Source organism: Heterodontus francisci, chromosome 2 (genome assembly GCF_036365525.1).
Source record: "Heterodontus francisci isolate sHetFra1 chromosome 2, sHetFra1.hap1, whole genome shotgun sequence".
NCBI classification, from domain to species: Eukaryota; Metazoa; Chordata; class Chondrichthyes; order Heterodontiformes; family Heterodontidae; genus Heterodontus; species Heterodontus francisci.
This window is the reverse complement of record NC_090372.1, coordinates 125,486,605-125,498,963: the sequence shown is the minus strand read 5'-3', so window position 1 is coordinate 125,498,963 and position 12,359 is coordinate 125,486,605. Positions and strand designations below refer to the sequence as shown.

At 41.2% G+C, this 12,359-nt stretch overlaps 1 protein-coding gene across 2 annotated transcripts in view; it reads left to right on the top strand.

Moving 5' to 3' along the window:
• Positions 1 to 12,359, top strand: part of invs (inversin) — a 500,621-nt gene that overhangs the window by 445,155 nt on the left and 43,107 nt on the right. The window contains exon 17 of one of the 2 annotated variants that reach the window (XR_010968749.1): positions 11,614 to 11,702. Coding sequence is in view for 1 of the 2 variants with exons in the window: in XM_068010370.1 (XP_067866471.1) it covers positions 11,614 to 11,733 (120 nt within the window). In the remaining variant the exon portion in view is untranslated. Of the gene's footprint in view, positions 1 to 11,613; positions 11,734 to 12,359 lie in introns of those variants that run through there. The other variant, XM_068010370.1, reaches the window with a different exon arrangement.

Genomic DNA, 12,359 nt, shown 5'->3' with positions numbered 1-12,359 from the left:
ATTAAAACAGAACATTTGCATTTATGTAGTGCTTTTCATGACCTTGTTACTAAAGCACCTCTCAGCCAATAAAATGTAGTCAGTGCTCTAAGATCTCCCCTGTTTATCTTTGAATAATGCCATGGGATTTTTGATGTCCAGTTTAGAGGGCAGTTTAATATCTCATCTGAAAGATGACAACTCCAACAGTGCAGCAATCTCTCAATACAGCATTGAAGTATCAGCCCAGATTATATGCATAAATCTCTGGAGTGGGGCTTGAATCCACAACTTTATGACTCAGCTGTGAGAGTGCAATCACCAAACCAACACTGACATTATGCTACGTAATGCAGAAAGTGTAATAGCTGAAGTGTGACAGACTCTCTCAAGGTTTGCTTATACAGAATTAGGATTTGGCAATTTATTCCTTAATCTTCTTTCCTTTTATTACACAGTGGCAATCAAAAAGGACAGACAGAAAATTAGATTTGCAAATAACACAAGAAGGCAAAGTAGGGTTGTCAGAGTATCTGTCTCTTTAGAGATTTATTTTTATAGAACAACTCTAAGTGCAGAGGAGATTTACCAGAATGGTGCCAGGGATGAGGGACTTCAGTGGAGAGTCTAGAGAAGTTGGGATTTTTCTCTTTATAGCATAGAAGGTTAGAGGAAGATTTAATAGAGGTGATCAAAATTATGAGGGATTTTGATAGTTTCTACTCTGTTTCCACTGGCAAGAGGGTCAGTCACTGTAGGACATAGATTTAAGATAATTGGCAAGGAACCTGGGAGGAGATGTGGAGATTTTTTTCTTTTACTCAGCTTTATGATCCCGAATGCATTGCTTGATAGGATATGGAAGCAGATTCAATAATAACTTTTGAAAGCGAATTGGATAAATACTTTAAGGGGCAGACGATTGGGGAATGTTAAGCATGAGCTATGCTCTTCCTTGTTGTGCTGCACATTGTTAGAGTTACAGTATGCTGTGCTATTCATATGCTAATTTTAACCTGTTTTTAAAAATGCTGCGTTTGCTGACAACGCAACCACTAGGTTGTGCAGTACTTGCACATGCGCAAATGCAGGCTCTTCAGCTCGAACGTCAGTGTCTGCGACGTTCAGGCAGCTGCCAGGATTAAAGATGGCGCTGCTCAATTTATCACAGGAAATGCTTATGGCTAGATCGTTCCAGCAAACTGACCTGACATTAAGTTGGATGGAAGCCCAGTAATATGCTATTATGTAGTTATAGAATACTAACTGTAACCATCAGATCCATTTAATATTCCAGTAATCCTATTAAATACAAAAGGAATTTTATGATTTAATTTCCTTTGGAAGATAGTGATTGATGGAAAGGAAAATTAGGCAGAGTCTAAAATGTGCTGCCAATTCGTTATTGTGATTCATTTATATGACTGACCAGGACTGATTTCACCCAAATGCAGCTACTAGCTCCGGCCCCACTGGCTGCTCTCCCCCCTCAGCAACTTGCTTTCTCCCCCTCCTCCCCACCAGCCACCTGCCTCCCTCAGCCGCTCGCTCCAGATCTAGCTGCTCCCCCTCACTTCCCTGGCCGATTGTTCCCCACTTGCGCAACCCCCATCTCCGATCGGTCGCTCGCTCCCCGCCCCGCCCTGCCCTCCCCCCTCCAGCCACTAGTTATAGGCTGCGCCACTTCCCTTCTCTCAGCCACTCGCTCCCATGTTTCATCAGTCACCATGCACCACCCGAAGAAGCAATGCGGGCCGCAAAGGGTGATGGGGCGACGTAGGAATGAGCGGCTGACAAGAGGGAAGCGGCGCGGCCTAGAGCTAGCGGCTGGAGGGGGTGGCGGGGAAAGGGGGGGGTGGGAAAGCGGTGGCGGCGGGAAGCGGGAACAAGCAGCTGGAGAGTGGTGTGGCACGAAGCAAGGAACAATCGGCCAGGGGAGCGGTGGGGGGGGAGCAGTGAGGTCTGGTACGAGTGGCTGAGGGGAGGAAACGTCGAGGCCTGGAGCGAGTTGCCGAGGGGGGAGAGCTCCAGCCTCAAAGTCTTCCATTCAGCCGCTTTCTCCAGCCGAGTGGTGGGCTGGATACCCAATGACGCTGTATCACGCATGCGCGAAGATGGACCAGACGCGGATACGCGATGACGTTGGCACTGCGCAGACTTCATCCCGCGCATGCGCCACTTAGTCCTGGCAATATGTAGTTGTGCATGTGCACAACCTGGCGCACTCTGATGACATCAGTGGGCCACTACGTTGTCAGGAGTTATTTTGCTTTTAGAATCAGTCCTTGGACTTTGCAAGGTAGATTTTCCCTGGAGTTAACACTCATTTCCTGAGCACAACCTAAAAGAAAATTGGGTGTTAACTCATGGAATCCATTTAGCACCGGCTGCATTTTTCCTGTTACCAAATTTAGTACCTGCAACTTTTTTACACTCCTGGAGACATCTCTTATTTTAAGTTGTTTAAAAGGGTAAAGGCATTTTATTGGGTAGTTACAGAGAAACTTTGTATTTGATGGGGGAATCTAGAGCAAGCAGGCATAATCTTAAAATTAGAGCTGTGCTATTTACAAGTGAAATGAAAAGTACAAAGATTAGTGGAAAGCTGAAACTCTCTCCCCCAAAAAGTCTGTGGATGCTTGATCAAATGACACACTCAAGACTGAGATCAACTGTTGCATTAGGGTATCAAATGATATGGAACAAAAGTGGGTAAATGGAGTTGAGGTACAGATCAGCCATGATCTATTGGAATGGCAGAACAGGCTTGAGGGGCTGAATGGCCTACTCTTGTTCTTATGTAAATGGGTGCTAAATTGGGTTTGTGGGAAACACTGACATTAAATGGAGGAAACTGTGTTTTAAAAGCTTAAACTATAACATTTACCTAAAGGGGAGCATAATGAATCCATTTTTTTAAACTGTAGTTCTTGTCTATTTAGGTATATTTCTTAATGCTATATTGGAATCCTAGTACCAGTGCCAGAAAGATCTCCTCCTAGTTCATTCAAAAATGAATATTTCACATGTGCAGTTACTGGTTCATGGACAAAGCTGTTTCCTTGCAAAATATTTGTAAGTCTGCCAAGTGGAATAATGTTTATTCATTTATCAAATATCATTGCAATCTCTAACTATGTCAAAAGAGTAATGTTGATGCTACTATGCTCTCCTGTTATAATTCTTAGAACAATAGGCAGTTACTGTCGATACTGTTAAATCACATTCTTGAACACACACAAGCTTTTCTTTGGGGCAATGTTCAAACTTTTAGCTCCATCATCTGAAGAAATGAAAGAAACTGACTATTGTTTCCTAATTGCTGTGCACCTTCAACCATGTTTCCTGCCGAAGAGCATTTGTGAACAGACAGTATTGTGAAGAATATCTTGGGTGGGGAAAGAGTTAAGTTCAAAGTCATTCAATCAATCAATTTTTGAGAAAAAACTGAAAACAGGTTAAGTGAATTTGTACTACCACCAAAGTCTTCCTATAAGGTTTATCTGCTGGAACCACATGAAGACCTTTACAAGTGTAATTTGTATTTAATCACATTTTTATATTTCTCCCTGAAGCAAAGTCAAAGCTCCAGCTTTTTCAGAGAACCACAACAACCTGTTTTTAATATGGCTCCTCGCCATTCTCAATGTGAAATTCAGATACTACTATCTGGATGTTGAGAGGACTTTGTTTTAATGTACACAAAGTTAAAGATCACTCATTCATTGAGTCAGATTTTTAATGTTGTGGCACTTAGATTATTTATAAAAGCAAGATCAGCAAGACTGTGTGTAGAGAATATTTCAGACTTTCTCCCGGAAGACGTGGGACTTGCTGGAAGAACTAAGGGGTAACTTTATGCCATAACAACAGCCACATAAGAGGACAGCTTTCAGCAAATCACCCAGCAGAGTGTCTGTAAAGCTGTTATATTGAACACTATATAGCCTGGATTTTGCGTTAGTAATGATGGTGAAACTGTCAGTGTTCGCTATCATTACTCTACTGAAACTGACTGCAACTTTGGGACTCCGCATGTGCACAGAATAACATGGAAATCCAGAAGTGATTTTATGCTTCTCCAGAAAGTGTGCTGTTGAGGTACGCCCAAACTGCAATCAATAGGAAATCTTACGAATTGATGAGAACTTCCCATCTTATGCTGTTTGTCAAACTGTAAAAAACCCTCGAAAAACTTACAACTTGTTCAATGAAATGTGACTGGATTTTTAACGACATACTAACTTCATAATTACTGCTAAATACCTTCACTGGCTCTGAAAAGCTAATTTTATATTTATGAAATGTCAAATTTCTCCATTATTATTAAAAAGATTCCACATATTTTACATTTTTTTGAACTTTGTTTCTATTGATATTTTAGTTTCTATCTAAATCCAATCATAATCATTTTGTTTTGCTATCTGAAAATTTAAATCAAAAGTGAAGAAAGGATGTTAAGTGCTTTTAACTACCTGGTTTGCTATGTCTGAATATTTCAGTGTGATTGGCTGCCCTTGACTTGGCGCCCGGTTTAAACTGCATCAGAAATGGGGATAAACATGTCACAGAGATTGCTAGATCTTTATGGGCAGCTTTCTTCAAAGTCAGTGGTGTGTGTCATTGCTTCGCCACTGACTGCAAAATGCAGCCCTTTAAGTAAGGAATGCCTTGAGCTTTTTTGTCTTCATGGATCGCTTCGATATAAGATAGAGCCTTTGAGGAATATACACAAAGTTTACGTGAGTGTTCCCATTCATTTACATATATCTCAAACCATGGATACTAACAGATTTAGGTGTTCTAATTTATCAGTGAGTAAACAATACTAATAACAGACCTCAGATCCACAGAATTCAGAGTAAACTGGCAAGTAAGAAATATAAGGCAAATAGACCCAGGTTCCCAGGTCTTAGCCTGGACTATAGACCTTTATGGATTTAAGGATGCTGTTTCTTTTTAGCATAACGATATGGAGTTCTAGATCTTCAGATCCATCCTCCCTGTACAATACAACTTGACAGAATGCCCCGAACTGGAAAACGTTATCAACTTTGCTTCCAATTTCCACCCTTCTCTCACCTTTACATGGTCCATCTCTGACACTTCCCTTCCCTTCCTTGACTTCTCTGTCTCCATCTCTGGGGATAGGTTGTCTAATAATATCCATTATAAGCCCACCGACTCCCACAGCTACCTCAACTACACTTCTTCACACCCTACCTCCTGTAAGGACTCCATTCCATTCTCCCAGTTTCTCCGTCTCCGACGCATCTGCTCTGATGATGCTACCTTCCATGGCGGTGCTTCTGATATCACCTTTTTCCTCAACCGAGGATTTCCCCCCACTGTGGTTGACAAGGCCCTCAACCGTGTCCGGCCCATTTCCCGCACCTCTACCCTCACCCCTTCCCCTCCCTCCCAGAACCGTGACAGAGTTCCCCTTGTCCTCACTTTCCACCCCATCAGCCTCCATATCCAAAGGATCATCCTCTGCCATTTCCGCCACCTCCAGCGTGATGCCACTACCAAACGCATCTTCCCCTCCCTTCCCCTTTCAGCATTCCGAAGGGATCGTTCCCTCCGCGACACCCTGGTCCACTCCTCCATTACCCCCACCACCTCGTCCCCGTCCTATGGCACCTTCCCCTGCAATCGCAGGAGGTGTAATACCTGCCCATTTACCTCCTCTCTGCTCACTATTCCAGGCCCCAAACACTCCTTTCAGGTGAAGCAGCGATTTACTTGTGCTTCTTTCAATGTAGCATACTGTATTCGCTGCTCACAGTGTGGTCTCCTCTACATTGGGGAGACCAAGCGCAGATTTGGTGACCGCTTTGCGGAACATCTCCGCTCAGTCTGCAAGCAGGACCCTGAGCTTCCGGTTGCTTGCCATTTCAACACTCCCCCCGCTCTCATGCTCACATCTCTGTCCTGGGATTGCTGCAGTGTTCCAGTGAACATCAACGCAAGCTCGAGGAACAGCATCTCATCTACCGATTAGGCACACTACAGCCTGCCGGACTGAACATTGAGTTCAATAATTTCAGAGCATGACAGCCCCCCATTTTACTTTCATTTTTAGTTATTTTTTCTTTTTTACATTTTTTACAATCTTTTTTTTGCATTTATTTCATTTCATCTTAGTTTGTTCAGTTTGCTTACCCACTTTTTTTTTCAGGTTTGCACTTGCTGCTGTTCAATATTCAATCCGTTAACACCTAATCTGTACTAATGCTTTGTCTTTCAACACACCATTAGCATACTGTTTGCCTTTGCTCCATGACCTTTTGGTCAGCTATGTGGCCTTGTCCAATCTACACCTCCTTTGTTATCTCTTGCCCCACCCCCACCTCACTTGCTTATAACCTGTGACTTTTCTAATATTTGTCAGTTCCGAAGAAGGGTCACTGACCCGAAACGTTAACTCTGCTTCTCTTTCCACAGATGCTGCCAGACCTGCTGAGTGGTTCCAGCATTTCTTGTTTTTATTTCAGATTTCCAGCATCCGCAGTATTTTGCTTTTATTGACAGAATCTTGCTTGGAGGATAACAAATGAAAAGATAAACTATTTATCTCTTAATAATAAAAACAAGAAATGCTGGAAATACTCAGCAGGTCTGGCAGCATCTGTGGAAAGAGAAGCAGAGTTAATGTTTCGGGTCAGTGACCCTTCTTCAGAACTGACCCGAAACGTTAACTCTGCTTCTCTTTCCACAGATGCTGCCAGACCTGCTGAGTATTTCCAGCATTTCTTGTTTTTATTTCAGATTTCCAGCATCTGCAGTATTTTGCTTTTATCTCTGAATAATGTTACTTTCGTAAATTAATTAACTTTTCGCATGTGGAACTCGGTCTCTCCTTTTCTGTGCCTTAGTCAGTGATCACAGGATTCATCCTTCTTATTGCCTCAACCCCTCCCTTACTCACAAAAACCTTAAGTGCTTATTATGGGCAATACATATGTGGTGAGGATGAAGAAAGTCCTATGACTTGACATGACCTTGAGTCTGATTTTGCAACAAGTGATAATCTAGAGTATTAAAGGATGATTGAATACTGGCCAAAAAATCATAACGGAGGCCTCCCCAAGAAGCCACTCACAAAGTTTGTGAAGTGTTTGTTATTAAAGGTGTTCCTTGTGACTCCACTCTGCCTGCTGTCATGGAAGTTACAATTTTTTCAGTACAGGGTCATTTCAGTTACCTAGGAGCTTGGGCCTTAAAAGAAGTACTGCATCCACTGTATTCAAGAGATACATTGTTTTGGAAGATTTGTAGGGTCACCTATTTCCACAGATGTTCAGATAGATATTTGGAGAGCCATTGCTGACTTCCCCAAGGTTTTGGATATGATCAACAACACTTGGAAGGATGCTCACTGTCGATTTAATTACCCAAATAGATTGCAAAGGCTTCTAATCACTCAATGTGAAGTGGTTTATCCTACCCAAATAAATATCTTATATTGTGACTGCCTACTTCTCAGTGTCAACATATGATTTCTAGTATATCAGTCTTATCTAACCGAGGCATTTGAATGAACTGTTTATATATGGAGGAAATGTTAATGCTCAACATCAAGAGTTTAAAACTGGTGGCTGTAAAGGTGACATCAACCAAAATAGGACTCAGTTGAAGAGAATGTGCTCCATATAGCATAGCCAACTCTTATATTAAAAGAAATTGGAGCTTAGGGAATTACTGGCTTGCCTTAAGGAGAATCATGTAGTTGCTTTCAATTGTAGTTGTGGGTGACAGCATGGAGTCTGTTCTGAAAAGTTCAAGGCTGTCACTAATAATGCCAAAGACAGTTCCTGAAGAAGTGAGCAAAGACAGGTCACATTGCTCTTCGATTCTTACTCTGATCTTTGTGAAGAAACACAAAACAAAACAGAAGAGCCTATACAGCAATTTATGCATCAGACTTGTCAAAGTTTATGTAGCAACTGGGTACGGCAGCCTTAACAGAACTGGTATTAACATCTTTACAGCTTCACTGATGATGTGTGGCTGAGATGAATTGTCTTGAACAGGTTATGTTTGAAATGTTTTATATGCTGTTTCATGCTGGGTATGTGATTAATTGCTTAGGATGTGTTTTTTTTTGCAGTGTAGCGTGTAACAGTTCAGTACTTTTTTGATACAGTTACAACAGCATACATGTTCTGTTACACACTGTTGTAGCACTGCTTTGGCTGACTTGCTGAGGCATTCATAGCTAGAGTTATGACACAGATAGTATTGAGGCCTCTCTGATTAAATGAACATTGTCATTTTCCATAGTAAAAATAATACAATTAAGTGAGCGTTATTTTATTTATAATTTATTATTCAGATCCTGTACTACAGGTATCAAAGGCCAATAAACAAGCACTGAAACTTTTAGTTTAATCTTTATTGGCTCAATATATAAATGGAGGCTTGTTTGCGCCACTTTCTTGTTACATATTCAGCGTTTTACATGGTAATGTTTTGATATATTGATTCAGTCGGTCTTTCAATATTTGATTTAAATAGTTAGCGAAACATTCAATAACAATTGGTTTGCGCAGTACTAGATAATATAAAGGGCAAACTAATGTGATCTTCCCAGTACCAAACTGTCATACCCTTCAGGTGTTAATAAGGCTACTAACGAAAGACCAAAGGGAAGCTGCATATTGTATTTGATAGCAGATGCCATTTATACAGCAATTACATTTTCTCATTTCTACTGAACGGTTCCAAAAGCCCCAGGGCATTCTGGAAACCTGCTTCCCTTTGCCATTCAGCTGTTACTATTGCTAGGGATGAAACATATTCCCTTGATGCACTGGGGCAACAAATCAGGTTAGTTGATTCATAAGTTCCAATTTATGATTAATTATTACTTTTCATGTGTAATGGCTGCGGGGAGACGGAAGTTATCCAACTATTTGTTTTAACTGGGAAGTGTTTTAAGTGTGTAACTGAATATGGCAAAATGGAACTTGTAATATATTTATTGATCACATGGGAGGTGGAATCTTGACATTTTTCTCTTTGCTGGCTGAATTCACCACAGACAGGCTTCCTGCTAAAAACATTCCCGGGTTGATGGGTTAGGCACTGTACTTTGTTTCAAAGTGCTGCAATCAAGTGCTTGGAGTAACACATCCACATGGAAACATTTCTATTGAGAAACCTGCTCATACTTATGGTGAAAAAAAGGGCTGAATTTGATCAGCCCTCTGGGGATGGGCAGGGAGGCAGGGGGCCCTATAAAATAGCGAGGGAAGGTGATGAAGCGGAGTGCCCGCTGCCTTCCCAATGCCATTCAATTTTGTCAGGGGCAGGGAAGGCTGATGACAGCCTTCCTGCCCAGAGGCCAGTTGAGAACCTTTAATGACCAAATAATGTCCACATAAGGGCCTCTTCCCGCTGTTGCTGGTATTTTAACAGTGGCTAGCGGGACCCCTGCCGCATGGGGAGGCCATCAGTAACACCAGGTGGCCTCGCTGTGAGCTGGGGATAGTGCCTTCCTGCTTTGGCAGTCTGTGGCCCACGGAGGGCCCCGGAAGGCCCCTGGCGGCAAAGGCCGCCCCTGCGCCAACATCCTCTAGCCCTGCCCTTCAACAAACACCCCAACAACCTTACTGACGCCTATTTGACTGACCCTGTCAAGCCTGCCATGACTAAGCTGTGTCTGGGACTCCATGGTTGCTCCTGGTCCCGGACCTATGGCAGTATCAGCAGTGGCCACCACTCCCTCTGATTGGCCGGCAGCTCTTGGAGGCAGGATCCCCATCCTTAAAGGGACGGGTCACCAGTTAACCGCCTGAGCGCCGTAAAATGCGACCAGTGGTCCCTCAGAACAGCCGAGGTGGGGTTCCCCTCGCCTTTCTGACGTAGTGTCGGGACCCCCACCACCTGCATAAAATCCAGTCCAAAATGTCTTGCCCACCTGTATATAAAAAATTTGCAATATTTAAAAGCTGAATTTCTCCACAACATGGATATGCTGATCATCTCTTTTATGCGCATTGGGATTGCCACAAATTTGAGCACCTGTGCGTTTATTTCAGACTTGCTTAGTCATTAATTGATCTTTGTATTCAGATTCTGAACAACAGTTAGCTCTGGATCTAGCAACGGTAAATTTAGAATCATAGATTGTAGAATTATATAGCACAGAAAGGGGCTATTTTGTCCATCATGTCTGGGCTGGCTCTTTGAAACAGGTATCCAGTTAGTCTTATTCCCCTACTCTTTCCCCAAACCCTAAAAATGTTTCCTTTTCAAATATACATCCAGTTCCTTTTGAAAGTTACTATTGAATCTGGTTCTACCACGTTTTCAGGCAATGCGTTCCAGATCATAACAAATTGCTGCGTTAAAAAATTCTCCTCATCGCCACTCTGATTCTTTTGCTTGTTATCTTTAATCTATGTCCTCTGGTAACTGACCCCATTACCACTGGAAACAGTTTCTCCTTATTTACTTTATCAAAACCTTAATACTTTTGAACACCTATTAAATCTCTTCTTAACCTTCTCTGCTCTAAGGAGAATAATCTCAGCTTTTCCAGTCTTTCCACACAATTTCAGTCCCCTTGTGATTACGATTTCAGTTACCAAAATATAGTCAACTTGATCTCAGCAACACAGAATTCACACCACCAGGCAATTTAGATTTCTGAGCAAACAAATGTTTCAAAATCAAAACACTATCTGCAGTGTCGTTCAGAAACTGATTTGGTAACAAATAAGTAAACAGAGCTTGGAATGTTCTGTGGAGTTTAATCAAATACTCAAATTACTTGAGTATGGGAGAATAATTCATGGTGGAAGTACACAGGTTTTCCACAAAAGTGAAATCCAAACTCTCAGTCGGCATTTAGTACATTATTCATTCTGGAAATCTATATTTAACATTCAGAAGTTGTTCGGATGCGTACTGCCCATATAATTTGCAATTAATTATCTTAACAACTGCAGACTAATAGCATCACAAATATTAATCCTAACATTATATACAAGTTAAGGTGCGACATTTCTCAAAAACCTGCTGTTGGCATGCAAAAAGGATCTGAAACCAAATTTAAACACTGCATAAAATTATATTTATTGTTATAATATTAAAAATGGCACTGTATGTATAAATCAGTAATTTTAATCAGTGTTTCTCTTTTATTTAAAAATAAATGAATTTATTACTTGGCTTTTGCCATTCTATTAAATTATGAATCACTGTTGTACAATTTTGAGGAAGAATTGTCACAGATAATGATTTTCTGTAACTCAACTGAACAAGCAACTTTCATATCAAAGGTATTCACTGCTATGTACAGTTTTGTGATATCTATAAAATATATTATTGGTGGCTTTTTAATTAAGTACCAATTCTATCATATTGATAATATTCAGTTTTAGGTGTTGTAGCATTTACTTAGGAAGCTTATAAAATATAATTATGGGAAAGTAAGACACAGGGTAACCTTCCTTAATTTACAGTGTTAAAATTAATGATTTAAAAAATCCAAAATTCTTTGATCCACTATAACGTCATTGTAAATGTTTTGATCACATTTTGAAAAAATGGGACAATGGAGAAAGCTACAGAAATTTGTAAGTGGTGTGTTATCTGATTGACTTCTTGCCTTGTACTACACAGCTGGAGCCCCTTTGAAAGGTGTATTTCGAAAAGTCAGATCAGCATGCAGCACAACCCTCAGTTCTACGAATCACTCCCAGCTTATGCTTGGCTTGACTACCTTCAATGGACACACTCACTGTAAGTACTGATTTCTGGATGAAATTCTCTACATGGGTATTGTGCCCAGTATTGATAACTGTACATGGCAAAGAGATGATGTAGAAGAAGACCGCCAGATGCTTTCCTAGCCTTAGTGCTATTAGTTACAAGAAAATGTTCCAACATTTAGGTCTATTTACTTTTGAGAACTGCATGATTTATGATTGAGGTTTTAAAGCAATGAAAGGATTGGAGAAGAGCAGAGGCTGTACATAGAGACTTAACTCTTGATCCCTCAAAGCCTCTTCACCATCTGCAAGAATCAAATCAGAAGTTTTATGGAATACTCATCACTTGCCCAGTTGGGTGCAACTTCAACAGCACTCAAGAAGCTTAACATTATCCAGAAAAGAGCAATCTGTTTGATTGGCCCCTCTTCTGCTGGACTCAGTATTTATCCCATTCAGACAACACCATGCAATATGTCTACCTAGCTGATACTCAGCAGTAACTTGCCAAGCTTATTCTGACAGCATCTACCTCCCTATGACTTCTGTCACCAAGAAGGACAAAAGTAACAATGGCAATGGGAAGACCATCATCTCTGAGCTCCACTCCCAAGTCACACACCTTTCTTATAATATGTAATCACTGTTGCTTCATCA